At 39.2% G+C, this 25,846-nt stretch overlaps 1 protein-coding gene across 1 annotated transcript in view; it reads right to left on the bottom strand.

Annotated features, from left to right (window-relative positions):
• Positions 1–4,103: 4,103 nt before the first annotated feature.
• Positions 4,104–25,846, bottom strand: part of OSBPL10 (oxysterol binding protein-like 10) — a gene marked incomplete at its 5' end in the record, with an annotated part of 87,082 nt that continues 65,339 nt past the window's right edge. Inside the window, 6 exons of the mRNA XM_010584375.1 lie at positions 4,104–4,212; positions 4,985–5,138; positions 6,654–6,836; positions 8,291–8,477; positions 17,767–18,250; positions 24,936–25,082. Of these exons, the coding sequence (XP_010582677.1) occupies positions 4,168–4,212; positions 4,985–5,138; positions 6,654–6,836; positions 8,291–8,477; positions 17,767–18,250; positions 24,936–25,082 (1,200 nt within the window). The remainder of the gene's footprint in view (positions 4,213–4,984; positions 5,139–6,653; positions 6,837–8,290; positions 8,478–17,766; positions 18,251–24,935; positions 25,083–25,846) is intronic.

Raw genomic sequence — 25,846 nt, 5'->3', positions numbered from 1 at the left:
AAAAAAAAAAAAAAGGTTAAGCCAGTCTTCTTCAGTTGCTAAGGAACTAAAACTGCAAGTGTCTAGAAGCCAGTATTGTGTAAGTTCCAGTATCACTTAATCATTACTGTTGAAAGCAGTGAGGGCAGACAGTACGACTGGTAATCCCAGAAGAAACATTTTGACTTGTGGAAATAATTCCATAACAGAGGGGGAGAAGTCATTAGTTAAATATCTATCTTGATAGGTTTAGTCTTGAAAAACCAGTTAAATGCTTTGACTCAGCTCTCTGTACATATCAATCCCGCTACAAGTAAAAAACCAAAAGTTGTATTTGGCTATGACTAAAACTCAGTAATGTCTTTAAACCAAATGTATAAACTGCTCCACAACATGGCCTTGAAGCAATGCAACAGAAGGCAAGGAACACGACTGGGTAGCGTTTCCTGTCCTAGTCACGGCCAGTGTTGTTTTCTGTTTTGCATAAAAACAGTGTTCTGGCATGACAGTTTCCAACACTGTGGAGGAATGTTTAAAGTAAACCACAGCTGCATTATCTAACACTTGAAAAATGTTGACCAGGACCCATGATGCCTTTAAGCACATTTTTCCTCCACGTGCAAGTGTCCAATACTGCAATAAGTTAGCGTTGTATTTTAAGAGGTAGCTAATCAAGAATCTGTTAATGACAAAGATTAAATGAAATACGATTTTCAGAAACAAGAGAACACCTTAACCTATTTCCTTTTTATTTGTCAAAATAAGGCATATGCTCCCCAGCCTTTCCTACAGCTGTGATGCTGCCCAGCCCTGCCTTCCCTGCCTTCCCTGTGTAGTGCTGTCCAGTTTAAACAAAAACTTACCTATACTGTGTCTGGCAGTGTGAACAGGGCAGAAAAACCCCACAAGAAACCTGGATTCAGCTGACAAGTCACTTCTATCAGAACCATGCAAACAGCTCACAGGCACCCTGATGCACTGCTCCTGGACATCTGAGTAACTTATAGCAGTTAACTAATGCTTCCATGGAAACAGAAAGGGCATCCCACTACTAAATGAAACAAATCTTTTATTCATGAGCATTGTCATTGTAAATTCACAAATTATGAAAGGAAGGCAAATCAGAAGAGACTGCCAGAGCATCTTTTAAATGATAAAGGTATAAATTTTCTTTCTGAACATCTCTAATTTAAGAAAGAAAAAGGTTGCATAGGCTTTCTACAGGTGTGCACAAAAAAAATTGAACTACATGGAGGTTTTTACATTACAATTCAGAGTGTACATTTGCTACTTGAAAAGGAAAATATTTACTTGCAAATCCAAGACAGCTACTGGAACAACCTACAGAATAAGGTTTATGAATATTTACTTTTCAGCCCTGTAAAATATACTGAACACATAACTATCAGAAAAATAAAATGACACTTGTGAATCTTGTTCTGGAATCTCTCGCTGATGGCATCTTTTCAGAAAGGATTATTTTTATGTTCGCCTCTCCCATGTTACTTTGGAAGAGAAACAGTGGTAAAGATATCAGGGGATTATTCACAGCATCAGAACAAAACAAAACATTTGTCAGAGCACAAGTGGAATGTTCTCGGCATGCAGAAACAACCAACCATGCAGACAGAAAAAATCTTCAATAAATTACAAGCATAAAATTATTCAAACTTCTCCTTAAAAGAATGGCTACAGCATCTTTGTAGCCTCGACAGTCATACCATCAAAGCTGAAAGAGGTCTACTCTTTCAGGAGGGCGGGCCTGTATGCCTGACAGAGAGAGGTTTTCAATGGCTATTTTTAGCGAGTATGTATGTGGCTTGTTCTTTGGTGCGTGAAAGTCAAGAGTTCTGGGAGGATATTCCATGTGTTTAATTCTGTATTTTCGATTTTTCTTTGTGATGATATTATAAACTGTATGAATACTTCTAGTTACTTATCAGACTAACCTCTAGAATGAGAGTGGATCCATTATAAAGTTAATTCTTGCAGGTGATAAAGACATTTTCCTGATGATACTTGGTAGTAGTTTGGTGATTACTATGACAGCATCATTTTGGTTTTGTTACAGAAAAATGTGAACTATTCCTAAAAATAAGACTTTTTTTTCCTTTAAAAAAAAAAGTGTCAGTTACAAAACCAAGCTCATACACTCCACTTTTTTTTTTTTAAAAATAGGATTTAAATCATGTATACATGAATCTTTCTAATGTGCAAAAAAAGGACACACAAGCAGACAAAATAGCATTTAGGAGGAAAAAAGGAGCCACACCTTCATTAAATAGGGATCTGAAGTTCAAACGTAAAGATCTATTAAATATTATGTCCAAATGAACAACTACTGGCATGTTTCCTTGTGTACACACCTCCATTTAGCCTTCTGAGTTGCTCCAGATATTTTAACATCTGCCAAAAAAATAATTATAAAATGCAGGACGCACAAGAACAGATATAAGCGCAGCGCTTTGACCTAAATATATTTGTGTAGTATCTATAAAGCCTAAGTTACTGTATTAAGAAAGCAGACAAAAGGCACAAAATTAATCAGTACTACAGAAAGGTAGGCATCCATGCTACTGTATGTTAGAAATATAGTGGTTTCTTTACAGGGCACTGTAGAAAGAAGCACTGAGCAGCAGTCAGCACATTTTACGTTTGCCTTTTGTTGCCACTTCTCTCAAAAAACATCTTCACTTTCAACAAATATGAACTAAAAGGCAACAAAGCCTTAACACGCTTTTAGAATCCACCTTCTTAATGTCACAGTGGTTACATGACAAAGCAAGATCAAGCTACAGGATTGTTTACTTACTTTTTTTTACTTTACAAAACAAATTATATCCCATTTTGTTTGTTTCATTAATGAAGTTATTGTCTCAGTGTAATAATTTACTAAATTGTTACTTTTACATCAGAAAATCATTCATCTGAGAAGGCTAGTTATATCGTCTCTATTCATCCAAGTATTTCACATCCAGAAGCAATCAACTGGGTCAAAAGCAAAAGAAATCAAAATACAGGTCTGCTTGGAGCCTTAATATGGAATTAAGGGCTCTGACCAGACAAGCTCCGTCTCCTTTCCCAGAGCAGTGTTCAGAACCCGCCTCCCGGCGGGTGGGAAAGGCTGATACCCGTCGCAGCGGCACACCAGGACAGGACTCCTACACAGCCTGACCCGCCTCAATGCACAGCCTGGCATTTATTTCAGCAGGAACGCATCAGCAGTGGTTTAACTTGGAAGGCAAGGCTGTGACACAGCCCAACGGCCAGGCCGGGCCTCGCTTACATCGGGGTGGAAAGCTGAGGCAAGAGTGAGCTGGACCGCCACAGCTACACCTGCCAGAAGGGATTTAGCGGAACACGTAACCCAAAAGCATTGGCATGACAGTAGCCAGAGAACGTGACACAGCAAGATCAAAATTGCCAGAGCAGCTGGCTCACTGGTGACCAGAGATCTATTAAACAGCTGCAAGTATGAACAAACAAAAAGTGAGGACACAACGGGTTAGTGCGAACAATCTTCTTGAGAAGGTATTGCTACTTCTTATGAGTGGGAATTGTCTGCCATCTTATAAGTGACAGGAAACATGCTCTTAAATTAGCATCCTGAAGAGCGAGCACGCTGTCAGTATATCATTCTTATGTCAAAGTGAGTTACTCAATGACTGTTTAGACAGAATGACTGCCATTAAGTGACACATCACATTTGAAGTGCAAAACATTTTTGGCAAAAGTGAAAAATAGAAAAACCTTAACCGGTACTAATAAAAAAGTATTTTCTTAAATACTAGCAAAGGGCCTGATCCTGCAAGCACACAACTCGGGGAACCCCAGCTGAGTCCAGCCAGAGTTCTATGCCCTAACACTTAGAGGAAAAGGTCTTTAAATCACTGTTAGTGTTTATACTTGTTTACATGTAGTGTAAATAATACACACACAAACACATACACACTGCGTGTATATATGTGTGTATATATGGACGTGTGCGTGTGTGTTTGTGTATCCATACACACAAAATGGCTCCTGAATAAACTTGAGCTTGTGGTTATTTTGAGATGCATCATTCACAGTATATAGCTTCTCATTTGTATCTTCTGATAACAGGACCTATTAATGACATCTTGAAGTTATATACTGTATCATTTTAATGCCTTTAAGGTAAAGTTATGAGGCAACTGCTCTGTCCCGTCAGTGAGTCTTCCAGAGAGGATTCAAGTATAGCCAACCATCACCCTGCAAGAAAATTAGGGGAGAGTTTACAAACAAGACTTCCACATACTGGATCTGTGTATGTCCACATAAAAGCTGAAGTAACACTAATCAACACAAGAAACCATCCCTGTCATCTGAAATGCTGTGCTTGATGAATTTACAGGTAATCTGGGCGGGAGGGAAAAAATTACAAGGCGGAAGAGAAGCAATGGGAACATGCAACAGATGAACTGCTGGTTTAAATAGCTGCACATACTGGCTAACATAACAACACAGTCACATAATAATTCCCTCAGTCAGTCTTATTTCCCTTCCCCCTTTAAGAAAGGGCAAAGACAAACTTAGTAAAATCTGTTTCATTTCAAGCAGATGAAACCCAAGACTCTGTTTAAGATGTCCATGCTTACTTACATTGGACAAATATCCCTAGATCACGTTCACTTTAGTATGCTGGGATTAAGATTAGTAGGGGATGTAAGTACATAGCATTTGCAAATTAAGGTGTGGATTTTAAGATAAAACACATAGCTTTAAGTGCCTAACATGAGGTACCAAAAATTCAGGTTAAAATAAATCTAACTGAAGGAAAGTGAACAAGTTTACAATATGGAGATAGAAAAATCCATTGCTCTTCTTTAAGAGCCAAACTCTGGCAAAAATAGAATTTAAAACACTCAGTGGTATGTAACAACACTAGCCCATGGTAAAAACCACAGACAAATTCATTTGTACTAGCATCCTCCTGTATGCAGAAACATGCTATAGGGTCTTTAAAATATGACAATGAAAGTACCTCTTTGGCAAAATATTTTGGTTTCCACGGCATTGTAAGAGCCACACGTTGCCTCTCTTCTGCTCGCTGTCTCTCTTCAAGGCGGTGCTTGTGTTCTGTTGCTGCATCAATATTACCTTCTTTCAGAGAATTGGTGACATGTTGCCAAAGGTGCCTGCGTGATGGAGGAGGAGCACAAGTGACAGTGAGAACACTTCTGCCGTGGCCGAGTGCCTGGCTAGACAACAGTATGGTGAGAGGCAGACTGATGCCATGTTCTCCATGCCATTTCTGCAAGTCACGCAGCTTGTGAACCAGGATATTCATTGCATTTGTGGACCAGATTTTCAGATTTGCTCAACTCCCAGTATTTTGCCATGCAAGTTAACTTTCTCAATAGCTTTTGTTCCTGTTCCTGACTCTTCAAAACCTAAGCTTTCTTCTCAAAGCAGATGGATTTATTTTTATCATTTCCTGTTCACATTCTTTACTGATGATCCACACCCAAATGATACACATTCATTTGCAGTTAAATTTTTGAATTATAAATGAATGTTAGCCAAGAGCCAATTGTACATTAAATTGGGACACTGACTCTTCCCACCAGGTTACTAACAGAGGAATTAATGCACTGATTCTAGGAGCCCTTCTAGGTCTGTGCTCTATATTCCCAGTTAACAATAATTATCAGTATATAACCAAACTTGTTTTTCACACTACTGACTGCATTCAGATACGAAGCCTTCTGACACTTTATTAGCCTAGCAGAAACTTTGCTCAGAAAAATACTCAGAAGAAACCAACTGCAGCCTGCACATACTTCCAGGGGTGTTTAAATGAGTTTCTGTTTACAATCTGATAAACTGCATATCCTGCAGAAACACTGGAGAGTTGTAATTTGCTTACTAATACCTAAGAAATATAATAAATACACTGCAGAGCTACTGGTTTCCTTATTTACCCCTACCTTTCTGTTCCAAAACTATAGGGGGAAAATGAGTTTGTGATAAGCAAGCATGTCTAGAAAGTAGGAAAATGGTATCTGACCCTGCACAATGATTCAAGACACACCTTTGTACTATTTACAGATAATAAAATGAAGCCTGTTTTTAAATCCTCCAAGAAAATGTTCCTAAATTCAATAAAAATATTGATTTTTCTGAAGATAAGCGTCAACAGTTATTGACAGTGAATAACAGAACAAGTTTTTTTTCTAATGTACCTAGTCAGAATTAGGCACATGACATGGGTGCTGAGAGCCTTAAAATCACGTGTGTCTGTGTGTGTATTTATATCTCATATTGCATCACATTTTACATATATATATTCTAAAATATATAAAACGTGAAATTCCAGTGTAAATTATAAGATGCAACATTACTTGCGACAAATTAATTTGACTACCATTTTAAAATCACTAAGAAAAGCAGGTGAAAACACTGCATTACCATTTTCCAAATGCTCATTAGAACGCATACAAGCATTTTCCCCCTCTAGAAAATTGATGTATACGTCACTATAATTTATGTTTCAAAGAACCAATACACAGCTCCAACTATTTGTGCCTACATTAACGTGCTGTAGGAAGTGAGGTGTTTTTGAACCACACCATTCATAACTGCAGTCTGCTTCCCTGTTCTGTTCCCATCCGAGGTTCAGAGGCAGAATACTGTAACGCCTCTGCCCTTACCTTGATTCCAGTGGGCCTTGCTTTGCTATCGGCCTAATCTTTTTCCTGATAACAGGCAGTTTGTTAGTGTCAATCACTTTGGTTTCTCCATTGCTGTAAGTAAATTCCAGAGTACCGTTCCATTCTCCCTGTGCCTTGCATACAATGGTGTTAGTGGGATTGTGTTTCACTTCAGCTGTAACCCTAATTCAAGAGGGAAGAAAAAAAGACCACAGAAATAGCTGGTACCATTTATTATGACCATATGAAAGCATTACCACAGCTAAGGCTACAAGCAGCTTTCTACATCTACAAAGTAATTTTTCAAGCAATGTATTGACACTGTCTCCAAAAAGACAGACTCAGCCCGAGAAAACTCTGCTAATACAGCAATAGCTTTTGGACAACATTCTCCCAAAGTACAGCAGTAACCCAACTTAAAAAACTCTGATACTCAGCTCTAACCCAGAACTGTTTACCTCATCAGCCTGAAAAACAACTCCTGACATTCATGTGACATTTTCAGTACATGGTATTTTCACACCTGAACATAATACTGTCAGATACCTATGTCAAAGACTTCAGGTACCTTTATTTTCTTCCTTAGCTCTGCTACTTCCTTTCTCAGCTGCTGAGAGGCAATGACTAAAGCTACCTCAGTGGTCCAAGAACTGGTCTGAGAGTCAGCAAAATAGATAGATAGGACTGGAAAACCAAAATGCAGGGAGAAGTTTCATGCGTGTGTGTGTGTGTCTCTATGAACATGCACACATGTGCTTCACCAAGCCATGTCAACTAATCTGTAAACTCATATAGGTTTTTAAATTATTAAACTAATACAGCACAGCCTTCCCCAATTTTCCCTAATGACACCAGTTAATAATCTACATCTTTCAGAAAAAAAAAACTGTCAAAAGAGCCCATGTTGGTATTTGCCTGAACACAATATTGAGACAGTTGACACACATATGGAAGAATAATTAGACCAACTGAAATAAAAAAGAGGTAACCATGCAAAAGCACAGTCTTCTCATGGACACTGCTACAGTTGGCAGCAGAACAAGAAAAGGGTCTGTGTACGTTAATGACTGGGCCATCAACTTGAGCACGGAAGTAAAACAGGAAGCTATCTTGCACAGTGCCTCTTCACACCCTTAATAAAGGGGAACCAAAGGCACATAAATAGTATTTTCATCATCTGGAAATTTCAGTGCAGAAGTGGGAGTCCCCAGTAGGGAGCTACCACTATGGGCAGTGACACTTTTGCTTCTCTCCTCCTTACAGGAGCTCCACCTGGAACGCCAGTTCATCTACAAGACTCACACAGAAGCAGCAGCTGGTGTAGCAGAAATATTGCCTTTTCTGTGTACATTTTTCTGATCCTGCACTTAGAGCAATTTTTACAAGCAACAAAGGCTGGAAGAATATATTCACTTCAGTTTAATGAGAGAAATATATCCAATTCAGTTAAACAATATAAAGTGTATAATTACAATAAACTGTGCTCTAAAGCCGTAAGTCATCTCAGACACTAATAGGAAAATAAATTCAGATATCTGTCTATAAAATAATCCAGCAGAAGAACCGAACAGATGCCCAAGAGTCTTTCCATTGAAATCCAGTAGCAGGTAAACAAGAATAAGACAGTAATTCCCTACCTGTGGACCTTTCCTCCGTAGAATGGCTTGGTATGGAATGTGACCGTAGCAGAATAGCCTGTTCTGGCACAACTGATGTTGACTTTCCCTCCAAGCTCCACCCATGGGATGGTAAGTATCGAGCGAGCATAGGCACTGGGCAGGGTGAAAACATACTCTTCTTCATGTTCCATCAAGTAAAGAACACCTACATAGGAAGAAGGTTGAAAGTGAAATGATAAAAGTTCACCGATAAGACCTGGCAGTCACTAACCAATTACTGTCATCAGAATGTACTTCCACAGAGAGCACAACGTGCAACTCGCCTTGACGGAGGGTGCTGTCTGCTAAGAAAAATAGTCTGCCCCCGGAACAAATTTCTTCAAAGAAACATTTTCAAAAGCATACAATTTGAATGTGTACCCTGGGGTCCTTCATGGTACCAAACGGCTTATTAGAAAATCTGACTGGATTACTTATTTTGTGTTACTGACAAGCAATAAACTGTTAAACTGGAAAAAAAAAGATTGCTTGCAAAAAGCCAGTGAATATTCAGATGCTCACTCAGTGTCATATCACAATCTCTCTGTAGAAAAAATATGGGCATGGCGAAAGGACCCCTCAGTTCTCCATTCAATGAGACATGACCAGGTCCTCTCTGCTAATTTCTTACCGAAGCGTTTGTTGGTGGGAGTGAAAGGCTCTCCCTAGGTCTGCCTGGGTGCAACTAGGAAACATGCTTAAGGAAGCCATCCAGAAATTTCCTCTAAGTTTGCTCCTTCATTTCCAAATGCCTGGTTTCCCACACAGCCTTTGCAAAAGTCTTGCATAATCAACAAGGGGCCACGAGGGCCACTGCTCTGCTACCACCAAGACCAATGTCTCTACCATGCACAGAAAATTACTGGCAATTCCATTTCATTCAGTAAACGTTCCTCCACTATGCTGGTTTTGGCTGGGATACAGTTAACTTTCTTCACAGTAGCTAGTATGGGGCTGTGTTTTGGATTTGTGCTGAAAACAGTGTTGATAACACAGGGATGTTTTCGTTGCTGCTGAGCAGGGCTCACACAGAGCCAAGGCCTTTTCTGCTCCTCACCCCACCCCCCCCGCGGGGGGGCGGGGGGGGGGGGGCACAAGAAGCTGGGAGGGGACACAGCTGGGACAGGCGATCCCAACTGACCACAGGGATATTCCAGACCATATGATATCGTGCTCAGCAATAAAAAGCTGGGGGAAGAAGAAGGAAGGGGGGACGTTCGGAGTGATGGCCTTTGTCTTCCCAAGTCACGGTTAGGCGTGATGGAGCCCTGCTTTCCTGGAGATGGCCGAACACCTGCCTGCCGGTGGGAAGCGGTGAATGGATTCCTCGTTCTGCTTTGCTTGTGTACGCGGCTTTTGCTTTACTTATTAAACTGTCTTTACCTCAACCCATGAGTTTCCTCACTTTTACTCTTCCAATTCTCTCCCCCAGCCAAACTGGAGGGGAGTGAGAGAGCAGCTGTGTGGGTCTTAGTTGCCAGCTGGGGTTAAACCATGACATCTAACCTAAGCATTATGGGGCTGTAACTAAAAACAACAACATGCAGCAGCAGTAATTTTTCAAGATTATTTGTAACTACAAAGGAAGTTGCATGTCTGATCAGATCTTAGGTTCCCCTTGGGTTAAGGATACAGCTCTACCCCCACCATAGCTGTAGTTTGGTCTTCAGGATGACAAAGAACAGACATAAGACCAGGTAAAGAGTACCTTAAACCTTGCACACAGAATTAGATCATGCCAAATACCTGTAATATATATTTGATTAGAGTTTTAGTCTTTTGTGTCCCATTAATAACTGCCTAAAGGCAAAAATTACAGCTTTGAAATAATTTTTCACAACAGGGATTGAAAATAACCCATCACAGGAAGCACTTAGAACCCAGAAATATTTGAAAAAAAATCAGGAAAATGATCTTGACATATCTATTTAGAAACAAGATGAGCTTGAGTCAATTTGCCTTCACCCTGGGGCAGATAGGGGAAGAACACATTGGTAATGGTATTGATTAGTTCATCTATCTGTTTAAGGGAATAATGACACTAATTTTGCAAAGTGATCGGGCATGCAATGATGAAAAAGCACTAAATAGGAACAAGGCATTACTACTGCCAATATAAAAATATGCCCTTACTGCTGTACAAAAACACAAACCTAAAAAAAGATACAAAATTTAAAAGCACAGAGCTCTAACAAGAATCATCATCTTAAATACTGGCTCCAATTAATAGAACTAAACACAGGCACAGGAAGTTCTGCACCTTGTCACTTCTGCCTTCTGAAACTGTTCCACAGGAAAACATCTTTTGCAAAACAGAATAGTTTTATGCAGTTGTTCCCAGGACTTCTGCAACCTCAGCCTGCTGGCAACAACACAGCCAGCACTTCTACTCCAGCAAGTTTGACACAAATGAGCTGGAGAGTGCAAAAAACACAAACACAGAAAAGCAACGTCTTAAAAGGACCTTTCATCATTTTGCCTCGGCAAGTCACAAGTTCCTCGTGTAATCTGCTGAACCCGCACCAGCAGGGAACAGCCAGGACACAGTTGGAACACACTCAACGTTTTGCCTCAAGCTTCCTCGGCTCCATACCTGCAGGTAAAACCAAGCTGAACACACTGCAGGAAGGCTGCACTACCCACTCACCCAGGACACGCAACCAGGAAGAACTCGTACTCAGAAAGACAACTCTGCTTATCAAACGCATTAAATGGATGCTGTAATAATGTGAAATTAATACAGAACAATCAAGAAGCCTTTTAACTAGATGATGATACTCAAAAAGGATCAACGAAAGCTAATGGGTACTGATTAAACACAGAAAGGAAATCTCACAGCCTGCAGTTGGGCATTTTCCACACAGAGGACTACAACAGGTTTTAGACTCAAGTCTGTCAGCTTTCCCTTCTCCTCCTCTTCCCATTTATTCTCCACCTTCTTCATTACAGTCACGGACAACAGACATGTAGCAGCAACCAGCTGCTCTAAATGGCCTGTGGTGCTACCCATGAGGTCACGTTTCCTCAGTCTTAATGGTCTAAGCATAGACACAATCCTCACACAGTCAAAAAGCACAGTCCGCCTGAAAGCATCAGCTTCCAACATGACAGTTTTGAGGGTTCTGTTGTCAGGTTGGCGGGGGGGGGAGGGGGTTAAGACACAAAAGGTCTAATAGCAGTACAGTGGGCAGGTGTGATGCTCACTACTGTGAGAGAACATCACTGTATTTATGAACCAAACCTTCATGTGAGCTTCTCCAGAGCCTCCTACTTCCCCAGGCCCAGCCATCCTCCTCTGACCGTCACTGCATGTCCCCACATGAGAAGAAACTGCCATGATAAACACAATTTCCTTCTGGGTTAGTATAGGTTTGCTTTTGTGTCTCTGATGGGATCAATAGCTTTTTTCCTCCATACTCGAGTGGGAGGGATGCAGACCTCTAATGAATGCTGCCAAGCACACTGAAAAGTGAACAGCAAATAACAGCAGTGACCTTCAATGTAAATATTTAACCACCACAGCAGGTTAGAGGTTTAAAACTGAACCCAGGTCTCTTGGTAGTATTTTTAGCACCTGGTAGCATATTCTTTGAATTCCTTAAACATCTGAATAAATACATTTTTAATGAAGTGCTCTCTCACTTGAAATATGACTCCAGCTCATTAATTATAATCCAAAAAAGAATAAAGGGAAGACTTGAAATATCCACAACTTGATATTATTTTTAGTACTAATGTGACTGTTAGTTTTGCATTCCATCATTTGCAGAGTCCACATGCAAAACCTCGTTTAACTGAAGCACCATGAAGACTGTAGCTACAGCACTATGTCTGAACTGAGACCCATGCTCTCAGGGAAGTAGAAGCCAAAATGACATTGAGTCCACATTTGTAACTGCTACCACAATTTGAATTCATGCTCTACCCTGCCGAGTTTAAATCTTGAAAATTAGAGGGAGAAAACCTAAAATCTAACAATTATTTTTTTGAAAGTGTTGTGTACTTTTAACATCTGCTTATAAGTATCACTACATTGTGACCGATCTTTAAAAATATCTGCTGGAAAATACACAGGCTATTTTTCTTCCCTTGCTTCCCTACTATAAGGGATTACTAATTTTTAGTTTAAAAATGGCTATAAGTAAATATAGATTCTTCCATTTTCAGTAATGCTTCCTCCTCTCACATCAAAGAATTATTTCAGAACTGCAAATTCCTTTAAAAAAAATCTTAAGTATTTATAGGCAGCTATTATGCATGGAAGAACGCACCAGACAAGTACTCTGGGAGGAACAGTGGATTTAGTAATCTAGTTTATTAGAAAAAATTCCACAGAGAAGGGTGAATTTTTTGTAAACAAGTGCAGAATTTTGAAATTCCCCCTTGAAATGTCCTCAAGACCATTTACTCCTGCTTTTGACTAAGGCAACGTATTCACAGTCATGCTCCTTTCCACGATTCCTCAGCCTGCATTAAAGGAAGTGATGTTCACAGCATGTAATTCTCCCCATTTGACTATTACATGTCCATCACTGATGCTGCAGCTTTGTGAATTGATTTTCCAGTAACACATATTGACAAAATACCCAGAGGCAGCTCTGGATCAATAAGCTGCAGAAGAGGCATGTGAAATTTAATGCTTCCCACCGACTGTATGGAGATCAATCTGAACAACAAATGGTACGTGGGACACAAACCGCCTAGGGGAGTTTCCTAAATTAACAGGCTCTTCACTCTGTCTGTGCCGTGTTACAAATAATGCAGACAGGAGTAAGTTACATATAGGATGAACCCCACACGAGTGTAGTGCATCACCAATGGTGCAGATTCACACGGGAAAACGTGAGATGCCAGAACCAGCCTCTTATTGTCTCATAAACATTCCAGTGAGCTGCACTGCACTGCTCATTTTCCAAAGACTGGAGCCATTTGCCAAATTAAGTAATGAGTGCCATGCCATACGGAAACTGTTCTGAAACCACTGGGCTAAAAAATATTAATATAAAAATTAGTACTAGGGAAATATTTAGGTAGCTCTAGTTGCATGGAGCAGTCAATCTTTGGGACTGGTAAATTAAAAAGTTGCTAATGCCTCAGGAATAGAAATTACAGACCTGTACATCTATAAACACATACACATATTTGAACAGAAAAAACCAAGGGAAAAAACATTCATTGCTTTCATTTAGCTTTATCCCGTAAAAAGCACTGAACCTTTTCCCTACCTATCAAATCTTTTCAAGGTTGATTTCAATTTAAAACATAATTTTTGGAAGCCTATACCTCACTAGTTTTTGAAACATTTAAAATAGCAGGAGTGAAAACACAAGACATAACTAGCCACTTGATAATACAGAGCAACCCACTTAAACATACTTTATGCTCTCTGCAAAAATTAACCCGTGAATCAAAGGTGACACTTTTTGTGGGATTTTGCTGCTTTGGAACAAAACTCAAGAGCAGAAAAGGAACACACACAGCCCACAGTGAGCTGTGCTCACCACAGCCTTTTCCACTAAAGTATCCTTATCCTACAAACCTTATCTGAAGATTCTTTGGACCACATAAAAAACATTAAGTATTTACATTGACTCTCCCATCCCTTGCTAATTTAAAACTTAATGGGATCCTATTCATTACACTCTCTTCTCCCTCACTCTCTCATCAGTACATAATTAACATTAACCAGAATTAGGGACTGCACATGCAACATGAATTCTTTTACGGAAAATATCCTCTTTTCTATTCAGGGTAGCTTTTTCACGAGGCAACTCAATGCTGACAACTCTGAAGAATGGGGTTTTTGTTATATAGCGAAGAAGAAGTTAAGACATTTCATTAGCAAGCCGGATTTAGACCCCTCATAACCACAGATGAAGGGCTAGCATATAAAACAGCTTCTCACACAGATTTCCAGCTGTGCTTTCCTACTGGCTCTGCATCGCAGCAACTGATACTTTGAATCAACAAACAAAAATCATAGATAGGAAAAAAAAAATCTTAGCTACTTTGAGGTGCAACATATACTAAAAATTGTACAATTAAGATACTGAGCTGTACCTCCTGTATGACAGGACCACGCTGTCCTCAAATCCCCTCATTCTTTAAATTCTTATAGAAGCCTTTGTACTTCCATGACATTCTATTTCAGCATATCCACTGCTGCTTCTAACAACAAAGCATAAAAAGCAACATGCTCTATACATCTAAGGCCGTTGTGACAAGTTAAAAAAATATGCTTCAAAAGCACCACAGAAACATTACCAGCGTATTCCTTACATGATGTAGGTCCAAAAATTCAGTACTACTTTATTTGCATATATAGCCAACTGCAGCAGAAAAAGCTTCATTGAACTGTTTGAAGGAGACACACAAAACTATTCAGCAGAGAGCAAAGTTTCAAAACACATCACAGTTGTTTGTATTCAACACTAAGGTCACAACAAAGTTACAAGTCAAACAAAACTGTTCTGATAAATATCTGAACTAGAACAAGATGGTCACTCTCTACCACTGAATTATCCAAAACACTAATTGCAGCTCTCTAATGCTCTGTTTGGAAGGAACTTTTTTTTCCTACATAAATCAAATAGTACTGAATGAATGCACAGTATAATGAAACAACTATACTTACACCAGAATGAGTTAAATCAACTCTCAGAACAGACACAGGTATATTAGAGATATCAAGGACGCTGCCTTTCAAGTAACATCATGCAGAATGTAAAATCCTTACTGATCAAACAAAAACTCAAAGGCACCCACATGTATGTAAGTAAACTCCAGCAACAGCCAAAAAAAAGGGCTGAATGCTTATAGTGGAAAAAAAAGAGGAGGAAGGGACAATACAAAAAAACCCAACAATAACACGATTAGTTTGGTTATCCAATGCACAGTAGCAAAAAAAACAAACAAACAAAAGCCAGGGATTTCTACGATTCATGAGATGACACTCTGTCTCTTATCAAAAGCAGGATCAGTCATACTTCAATCATTCCTGAGAAATTTGCTTAATCTGGTTTTAACAGTTTAAAATAAGATTCTACAACCTTACCAGCCAACCTTGTTGTCAGAAAGCTTCTCCTAGTAGCTAACTTTAGTTTCTACCTATCTTAACTACCTTCAAATACTTTCTGACTAACAGTGTCTTTCCACAATCTACTCTTTGCTAGACTAACTCATGCCATTTGAAATGTTACAATGCATAAAATGTCCTTAAATACAAAGAAAATTCTCCAATCAAAAAATTACTATGCTTTGCATTACCAGATGTGTAAATACAAATATAGTTTTTCCACATTGTAAGTCCAGCGGCTACTTTTTTTTGGTTCAGCAATCTATTCCCCAGTACTCATCCTGACCTCAATCTAATACAGAATTTATACTTAATGCAGCACATGAGAAAGAAATGTCTGCAGTAGATGCTAATTTTTGCACAGCCTGACAAATCTACACACCAACTTAATCAGGAAGACTTCCCTGGGACTAAAATATATTTTAAAAAATTTGAAAAAAGCGTGGTTTTGAGCAAAGAAACCGCACTGCAAAGCAAACATTTTAAACTGAGGCTGTCAGGTTTAGGCTGGCTGTTTTCAGATGATAGAAAGCTTCAGTAGTACAACTTCTTGCTGCCTATTGCCAGTCCTCAACATGCAACAGAAATGCTTGGGCTGCACTGGAGTTTCTCCATCACTTCCCAGTAATGCTGTCACCATGAAGCTGCATGCTTTTGCACTGCTTACATGAACAAAAAAGATAAATGGTAACTACGAATTGGTAAACCCAAACTTCCTCCCAAAATGCCCCTAAAGACAGCAGGAAACCTTGCAATAAAACAGTTCAGCATTGCAGATGTTCCCCAAAGCCTGTCTCCACACCCAGGATATCTCCAGGATCATGGAAAAAAAAGGGGGACAGGGGAGAACTTATTCTCACAAACACACATTATTTGGCATAAGGAAGTGGTTAATTCCTAGACCCTTTCTCTCTCAAAACTGGGACACATCAGGACTTTGAAGTCTTAAATAATCCCCACAGTAGACACCCCCAATCCCAGGGAACTGTGTGCGCTAGCAGCAAGAAAAATAAATTTCCCTACTCCTACACAATCATAAGTGACTTTGTGTTTAGTTTTATTTCCATTAAATAGCATCCTTTACTGAGAAAAAGAGTACTAGGAATGAATATGTACCGGAAAAAAGCAGCAAGGTAAACCAATGACTCAGGCTGGCAGTAGTACAGTCAGGAGACAGACAGAAAGACCAGTTTCCCTTCTGACACTCCCTTCCCAAGTTCCTTAACTCCTTATTAAAAGCCAAATACCTACATCATAGGAAGAAGAAAACAACTGTGCTATTACAGACTTTAACTATCATGACAATATAAAATCCAGTCGTAAGGAAATTTCATGGCTCTTCTACAAAAAAGGGAATATATTGCCATCAGGAAAGAAGCTACTGCAGCCCTTTCTACTGTTTGAGTTTGTTCGTTAGTTCTAGCTAGTAGAAATAGCAGAACATATCTGTATGTTTTCACCATAATTGTTTTGCTGTTATTAATAAGCAAAACCAAATCACTACATTTCCCACTCTACTTTTTTACTACCTTTAATATCATAGTATTTAACATAATGATGACAAAAAGAAGCATTTACTGTAAGTTGTCCTGGTATTTCTGAGACTACAGTCTAAAAGCTACTTTAAGATAAAACACTAAAAACCGTACACAGGAAATTACCCTCAAATGGCAAAAAGGACTGACTAAATTGCTTAGAAACATTGAATCAATACATTAGCAGTCAGTAAGGACACTGGTACAGGTGTGTTTACCAGTTCAGATCATCCATTAAGAATTTGTTATGATTTCCTGTATTTGTGTAGAGCAATGACTTATCACAAGGCAGACTGTATATGTACGATAGAGCAAATCACAATTTATACCGTGACTACATTACTTTCTATAAAGCTTGAGATAACACACTAACTTTGTAAACACTACAGAAACCATGACTCTTTACAGAAACTATGAAAAAAGAATGTTGGACTTAAGTAAAAATGTGTTTTTTCCTATTGCTTTGTTCCAGTTGTGAAACTGTCCCATATCAAATTGCATATTACTTTAAGTAAGCAAGACAAATAAAAATGTTCTTACGGAATATGCTGTCAGTAGCCATTTGGTACTACAACTTAATTGTATCTGAAGTACAGTTGTATGTTAACAGACTCACATAAATATAAGCACACATTTATACACGTAATGTGTGCCTTGCATTCTGTCCAGACAGAAAAAAGTTGTATGAACCCTACAGTTTTAATTCCAAACTTCACAAAAGCAAATAGCCACAAGGTTCAAATGAAAGGTCAGAGGGAGAGCAAGCAGAAAAATATCTGGATTTCTGTTGTGCTGACACCCACAACATTAGCTCAAAAAAAACAAAATAAAAGCACATTTCTTACCTTCACCTACCATAGAAACACCTATTGACATGCCCATAAACTTGCTTTTGGTCCATACGTGAGCGTTCACACACATTTTCTTCTCTTTGCACTCACAGTAAAAGCAAGATACCGGTGGATGATGGGATACTTGTTCAGCTACAAACCTCAGCTTGTAGCACGTGGACTGGTCCTGGCCAAACTCCTTGGTTGGGTCCTTAGGAACCGTGGAGGCACCGTTAGTTCTGAATGCTTTCACTTTATCTTTAGGCACATCCCACGAGCAATGAAACGTTTCACCAATTATAGGGTTATAGGGCTTCTTGGCAACCGCTCCCTTTCGGCCTTCGTGAAAAGCTGTTAGATAATACTCCACAAAGCAGATAATTCTTTCCTCGGGAGTGGCTCCAGCTGCAATTGACAAAAACAGGTCTGGATGGGCCATGAAATTTGCATACATCTCCAGCAGGGATCTTTTCTCCAAAATAAATGTTGGAAGCACTACCTGTATGCAAAGCAGACAAAGGCAGATATGATTTCCCCATGATCATACTACCACGGGAGAAGGGGGGGAGAACAGTTAAGACAGCTGCAATTCTGGCCCTGCCAAGTTTCAGGACAGCATATTTTCCTGCTCTGCCACAGCAATTTCATTTTCTTTGCAGTGTAAATAATAAACAAAGGAAAAAGCAGCAGCCTTGGTAGCCATGCAGGCTGCTTCCTATTTCATGATGATTCTCAACAGCAGCTCACACAACAGGGATGGGCTGTTCGCTGATGTGGAAATCTGCCCTTTCTTCTCCTCTCAGTTAACAAACCAACCATTGTTCTCCTTGTTTACAGGACATAAAAACACACTTTGATGTAAATTAATTTACATCAAACATCAACAAACCCAACTAATCATAACCCTCTTAAAAGGGAGGAGCACACCCTCCCAAACCACTAGAAGATAAGTATTTTATATGATCATACACATCACCACCCTGTAAGTGGTGGAGAGTGTAAGGGGTACATCTACCCGTTCTGTCAAACATCTGGGCTCCCAATTTCACTCCTGGGCCCTTGACACCACCCGCTGCATACGTATTAGGTCCCTTCCAGCCTCCAACAAACCAAGCCAAGTAGATCCAACCAAACCCAAATCTCACGTGTGTTTCCAAGGATAAAACCATGCCAAGGACCCTTCCCAAGAGGCTATAGGCAAGAAAACGCTCCCCGTTTGACTCCCTCTGCCCTCCCCTGTCATCGTACGTGTCATGTCCCCTCCCACCTCCCCAGACAAATCTCTTGCCACCCTGACGCTCTCCTGTCACCCCCAGGCACACGGCATGTCCCCTCAGTTTGAGATCGTACCATACTACGGTGGTGAGCCCCTGCATGCCTTCACCTTATTTCAGACAAGCTGAAGCAAACAAATACCGCACAAAGTGTTACATTACTGTCCTGGGACCAGAGAGGCTCCAGGGGGCCCAGAAAAAATCTGGAACTGAGCACTAGGCAGTCTGCACTGGAGGGAGCCAGCCCCCAGTGCTTTGGATGCAGTCTCCAGTGGCTCCTATCTAGCAACACAGACGTTGCCAAAGTCACCCTCTTAGGAATAACACTTTGTTAACAGTATTCAGTGAAACATCCTGGAGTGCACTGCAAGACAGACAAGGGCTACAGGACCTAAAATAATTTATTTCTCTCCCTTCCTTCTCCCCCACGCTCCACACCTTGTGCAGGACTGTCCCGGGGGGCTCAAAGGTCACTCCTGCATGGCCAGTAAGAACTTCTGGCACACACCAAATTGTCTAGAATCAAAGTGGCTGAATGATGCCAGATGCAGACCAAGAGCTGTCCTCTATTAAAGCATTCTTCTGCTTTCCTCTTTAATTCTTCATTGCATTTACTTTTTCCGTTTCCCAAAACCAAGGGCTATTTACAGCAGGCAGGGAGCCATCCTTCAATCATAAGCACATTTGCTTTCCCCCCTGCCGCTCCAGCTTGCTATTCTAAGTGGGACCAAACCACAGTTCAGACCTTTTGGATCCCATGGATAATGAAATAGAAGCTGTCGAACTTTTATTAATCACTTAGTTCTTTTCAAAGAAAACTTGTAAACATGAAAAAAATTCCAGTCACAACCACTCAAACACAGTCTGAACAGCTACACAGGAAGTCAACATACCACAACTGCAAAAAAAAGATAACCGCTCCATTTGGTAACATACATGCTCACTCACTCTCTCCTCCTGTATATTATTTACACATATATAGTCTTTTATAGGCTAATAATTTTTATAAGTTTAGATACAAATCAAGCAAAGTTCCATCCGTAATATTCCTCTGACTCTACTCTTGTAAGCCTGGAGGACTACATGGTCTCCGTTACCAACCTAATGAGGCCCCAAAAGATGCAGGACCTTAATTTTACACTACGCGTGGCAAACTACTGAGTGCTAAAGACAGCCTACAGTCCCCATGGTGGTGTGATAGTGAGGGGCTGAGGAAACTGGTTTTTAAAAGTGAAATCTAAAACTTCGGAAGGCAAAGTGGAAAGGCAGTAGATTTTTAGTAGGTATTTTTAGCTCTTTAAACAATTCCGTCTTACTTGCAGCATTCTTATTCTGACCAAATAGTCATTATCCAATATAATCTTAAAAAAATGCAATTAAGCATTACTGACCCTCAATACAGGATCTCATTTTAATATAAATTGCACACTCAAAGATCAGGTTATCAAAGGGGAAACTGACAGCAAAACATAGAAAAACATTCTGTCTAGAAATACTGGTAGTGACTATCATGAGTGCACTGCACAGACTTGAAAGGGCAAAGAAACTCATTTGAATAAACAGCACTCTGCATCTTGTTATGTCCAAGTGTGTCTCTCTAAAGAGTGACCTTTATTAGCACAAATGGAGGAGAAGAAAACTACAGACCATACTTAAGATGATGCAAATTTTATGGTACAACATTAAGACTGCTGTGTTTTCATCCTGTTAACTTGATCATACAGTCCTCTTATCTACTCTCTCAAGCACCAGCTGTGTGCTTTGCAGCTACATACTTAACACAGCTACACCAACACAGCCACTAAATGAGATGTTATGAACCACTGGACCCTTATTATTCCATTTCAAGAATCAATTTAAAAGCTGACTAAAGCTTGAACTCCAGCTCAAATGATCTTGCTTTAAAAGGCAAACTAAAATGGAAACTACATCTTTAATTGTAGCAGGAAAGGATCCACTGCAAAATGCAGAATAATTGAATTCTTTCCACAAAAGGAGGCAGAACTACGTATGAAAAATATTTGAGTTTTAAAGCTTACACAACTCTAGTATTACAAAATATGTCTAGAAAATATTGCCTTTTACTAAATAATCTCACAGCCTCCAAGTTTCGATATGCTACACCACCACACACTAACATAGTAAAAAAAAAAAAAAGAAAGAAAAATCACACCAGTCAATTTTTTCTTTAATTGGCGCTACCTTGATTTTTGCAGAAATAAGCAAAACAGAAACAAACAAATTTGGAAGTGTACAGCATTCTTCTTGCCAGCGTTGGACTGTCAGGCACTTGTGGTAGTACTCTAGCTTCCAAAGCAATGAGGTTTTCAACCCTTCTGTTGTGAATGGATTGTCCAGAAAAATACACTTAGGACTTATATTCTTTATATTGGTTTTGGATTGGACTACAACAATTTTTTTTCTTTTTTGTAATTGCATAAAAAGTGAAAACTGCCTAATTTTTTTCCTCTAAGAAAAAGCCAGCACGACAACCAAATGGACAAAAGAATCTCTGTAGAATAAATACCAAGTTGCTGAAGTCTGAAGAAAAAAATCTCCTGATTACATTCTAAAATGTTAGAATAATCTCTGTTCTTATTCCTTCTCAGGCTTCAGGTGAAAAGGAAGCAATTTAACAGGCATTCTTCCATTTTCATTGAGGTTAAAAAAAGGTTATTGGTTCAAAGCTTGATCATAATCTCCTAGGTTTGAATTCACCTATACTTATTTAGATCTGAATGCAGCTGAGAAAAGTAAGAGCATGACTTCTTAAGAACAGAGATATTTACCCCCACTACTATTTACTGTGAGGCAAAACATGGGTGTCAGCACCATTCCCTTTTTTTTTTTTTTTCTCAGAAATCTGACCAAGGTACCCCATACATAGATGTCCTTCTTTTAGAGGTACAAAAGTTTTCCACTGTCATCTGTGTCACTGTGGGAATAAAACAAGCTATGTTCATCCCACTTATTTTAAAATTACAAGGTAAAAGTATATTGACAAGCAAATTAAAAACTTGTGAAATTGTGAACATATTACAATGTTAATTTACAACAGGTTGATATTCTGCAGAATCACTGGCAGCCCTTTTACACAGAATGGCAGCACATATTATTTTTAGCACATATTAACTGCGTAGGGAAGCTGAGGGAATGCAAGGGAGTGATCACCCATCTGTACAAACTGTTAGCATTAATTGCCCTCCATTAGATGCCATTTGCCAACAAGTTTATCAGGCTGTCAGTGGTTTGGGGCGCTATTTTTCATTTTTTAAAAGTCCAAAGAACAAACAATTTAGAAACTTATTTTTTCCCTAGCAATTCCAATTTTAAATTAAGTTTAAAGTCCTAGCCCAGTCCAAGGCATCAGTTTTGTACTATGTTCTGCTGCTGTGAACTGCTCCCCCACCCAACTCTCTCTAGCAGCTATTGAAGTCTATGTGGCTACCACAGAGTCTAGCCTGTTCTAGCAAATCCCCATGCAGACTTAATACTTCATTGCGTGTGTTTTTCTTCACAGTAGATTTTTACCGTTTAACTCCTCATTAAAAGGCACGGCAGCATGACACATTTCAAAAGTGAAGCACCTCTGCAACATTAAATGTGGCTATCATCACAGTGGGAAATTGATGTCAGCACAGGCAAGGCCAAGACTAACATAAGCAATCACGCCATAGGAAAAGGAAATGATGCTGTTTCCTCTGATATGGTACATGAAGGCAATGATTAAGCATCCAGAACCCAAAGCCACCAAGGGCTCAGAAAAGCTGTTTGTTCATGTGTGCATCATGTTACAATCCATTGCTCAGAAAATGAACCAAAGAAACAACCCTAGGGAAGAAGACACAGGAAAATGGAAACATGTAAAACATTCTCTGATATTAGCAACTACTGTGCCACAACCACTTCCAGCAGAAGCTGACTAGCATCAAGGCTACCTGAAATCTGACTTTCAGAGGAATAATGAAAAATGAGAAGAGGTGCAGCCAACAAACCAAGCTTTATTGTCACACATCTGTGGCCCTAAGGGCCTCATGTCAGTAAGCAAAGTTAATAAAAAAAGCAGCCAGCTGTCTTGTAATTTTTTTTTTTTAAATCCTCAAAATGGTCAGAAAAGTGATGCGCACATGTGGCATGTCTCATTAATACTCATCATATGTGTATTCGTGCATCACACAGACTAGAGAGAGATCTAAATCTGCCATATGTCTGTTCCTCTTTTGAGACTGTGGATATTATATACACACATTCATGCATGCTAATATTTTGCCATACTATAGATCTGATAATATTCATCGCTATCCTCAAAAACTGTGCTCTAAGACACTGTGTAAGAAAGAGGTTATCATAGATATTTACCTTTCTACTTTTCTTATAAGTGTCTACACTTCTCTTATTTACAGGATTTTCTCTTATTTACATTAATTGTGTTTCTTTGGGGTTTTGCTTCCGCTGCCATGACAAAAAGATGACACTGGAAATCCGGGAAGAAAAATCTTGTTCATTATCAAAGACAAAATGTTTTGAAGACACAACAGATAAGATCTTAGTCTAGTTTAAACATTATGGACTCAGGCAGCCTTAGCAAACCAACACAGAAAAGAGGAAGAGCTACAAAAAATTGAGGAATATAAGAAAAACAAAATAAAAAATGAACTGTACATAACCCCAGACATACTAAGAAGTGACAGGTATAAATTATTCACAAATGAAATTATGAAACTTTTGATCTATTTAGAACAGAATATTAACTTCTGTGAAGCTATTCAATAGCTATACTTAGCAACAGATCACAGGATTGCTCAGTCTTAAAAATATAAGTATTTTTAAATACTGTCAATTGGTCCAGAGGAAGCAGAAAAGACTATATTGAGAAAGCCTTGTAAGAAAGCGATACTAAAAAGATTTTTATTAATATGTAAGATCAAAAGGAAAGCAGATGAACTCTTCAGAATATCAAAATGCCCATGAGAAGACTCTCCTGCGAAGCTACTTCATGCACAACGGAAATTCTCTGGTCATTCCAAACTTTTTATTTGTGGAGGGTGTGTCAGAATGAGCCCTTCTTAGTTGTGGAAAGTGGGTTATAGGGATTTTATTTGGGTTTTTTTAAGTAGAAAACCTTTCCAGAAGGAAAGGGTATTCTGTATCTCTACAAAAATCCATTTGATTATTTATTAAGCCCCATGAGAAGGTTTCACTGGAATGTAGGACTATTCAAAAAGAGGCATTCCATGCTTCCAGAACATCTACCTCACTTCCAAAACTCTAAGGACTTACGGGAAATCTCTCAGACACCATAACTTCCCTGATCATAACAGTATAGATAAGCTCATAACAATAATGGTACCAAGACCGGAAGGATGCACAGAAGGTTAAAGTGGTGAGCTGCTTAGCACAGACAAGAACAGTGACACACTAATTTCTTTACCTTCATGGGGTTTTTAAGCTGCCAAGTAATTAAATAGAATCCAATCCACAAAGCAGTAACTTGAGTACATACCTCCTTCATCTATACAATTGACGTTATTGTTCCTCAAACACTCAGTGCACCCTGACTTAACATACATGTGGGATACATACATAACATACGGTTGCTTTGACATACTTATAAAAAAAATAAGGAAGAGTTTGGGGGGGGGGGTTCTTCTTCTTTTTTTTTCCTTCCCCCACTCCATCCCCTCATCCCTAAAATATGTGATGTGGTCACTTCATGTGAAAGCTTGCCTAGCAGGAGACAGCACTCCATAGTTCTCTGGAACCGCACCTTTACAGAGGCAAGCTTCCTTGTCCACAGGGGCAAAACATGCTCACAGGAGTCACATGTGTGCACATCCACATACACACACACAGAAGGATGAGAAGAACTAAAAATAATGAACAATTATAAAAGAGATACAGTGTCCGTACCCTGGTTAGGTCCATGCCAAGTTTAAGCTGAGAGATGAGATGGAGAATTACACTACGTTGATCATCCATGACTCCTAAATCCTCCTCTTCATTATCTTCAGTATCTGTCATTTCATCTTCAACTAGGATCAACTCAGAAGCTGAATGCTGAAATGAAAAGAAACATCACCATCTGGACAAAAAGATACAGTATGGTTTTTTCCCCGCTATATATGTTTAAAAATGGGGCTGTCTCAATGGAACCAAAGACAGCCTCTGTTAAAACTAAGAAAAGACGCAAATTCAAAATTTAAAAAATCCAGTAATGCGTTCATAATGCATTTTGAACCTATCCTCCTCAGAACAAGACTGGTAGGTATAAGATGCTAATTTACACATTATGTTCTCATATTTATATTGCAGTGATGCCAGACAAAAACCATAGCATATTAAAGCAACAGGTCTTCTATTTATTAAATAGAAGTACGCGGTTGAAAATGAGTCTTCAAGAGTTTGTTTCATAAATATCTCCAGCAAATATTCATACTTCATACCTAGATGTTACATGACCTGATTTCACACTATTTTTTTTTCCTTTCCTCTATCCAACTTTCAAGTTATATATCTAAGAAAGTCAAGACTATTAACTGAAGGAGATAAAAAGACAACTGTAATTAAAGTACACACCTTTGAAAAAAAATCAAAGACATTAGATTTTGAGGGGTAAGGCAATGCCATGAGTCTTTATGACATTTGCAACCCTACGATACTTCACCGCACAACAATGCCAATACTGCCCAGTTTCCAGACATACAAGCTGAGGATCAAGAGAGAGGCATCATGCCATTGCCCTTCAAAAGGAACTTTAGAGCAGAAAGGGATAATGATTTGTGATACTTTATTTCTCCTCAGGGTTGCTAACAACAATCCAA

Source organism: Haliaeetus leucocephalus, unplaced genomic scaffold, assembly GCF_000737465.1.
Source record: "Haliaeetus leucocephalus isolate CR32 unplaced genomic scaffold, Haliaeetus_leucocephalus-4.0 Scaffold973, whole genome shotgun sequence".
NCBI classification, from domain to species: Eukaryota; Metazoa; Chordata; class Aves; order Accipitriformes; family Accipitridae; genus Haliaeetus; species Haliaeetus leucocephalus.
The sequence above is the reverse complement of the archived record's forward strand: the minus strand, read 5'-3'. Positions and strand labels throughout refer to the sequence as shown.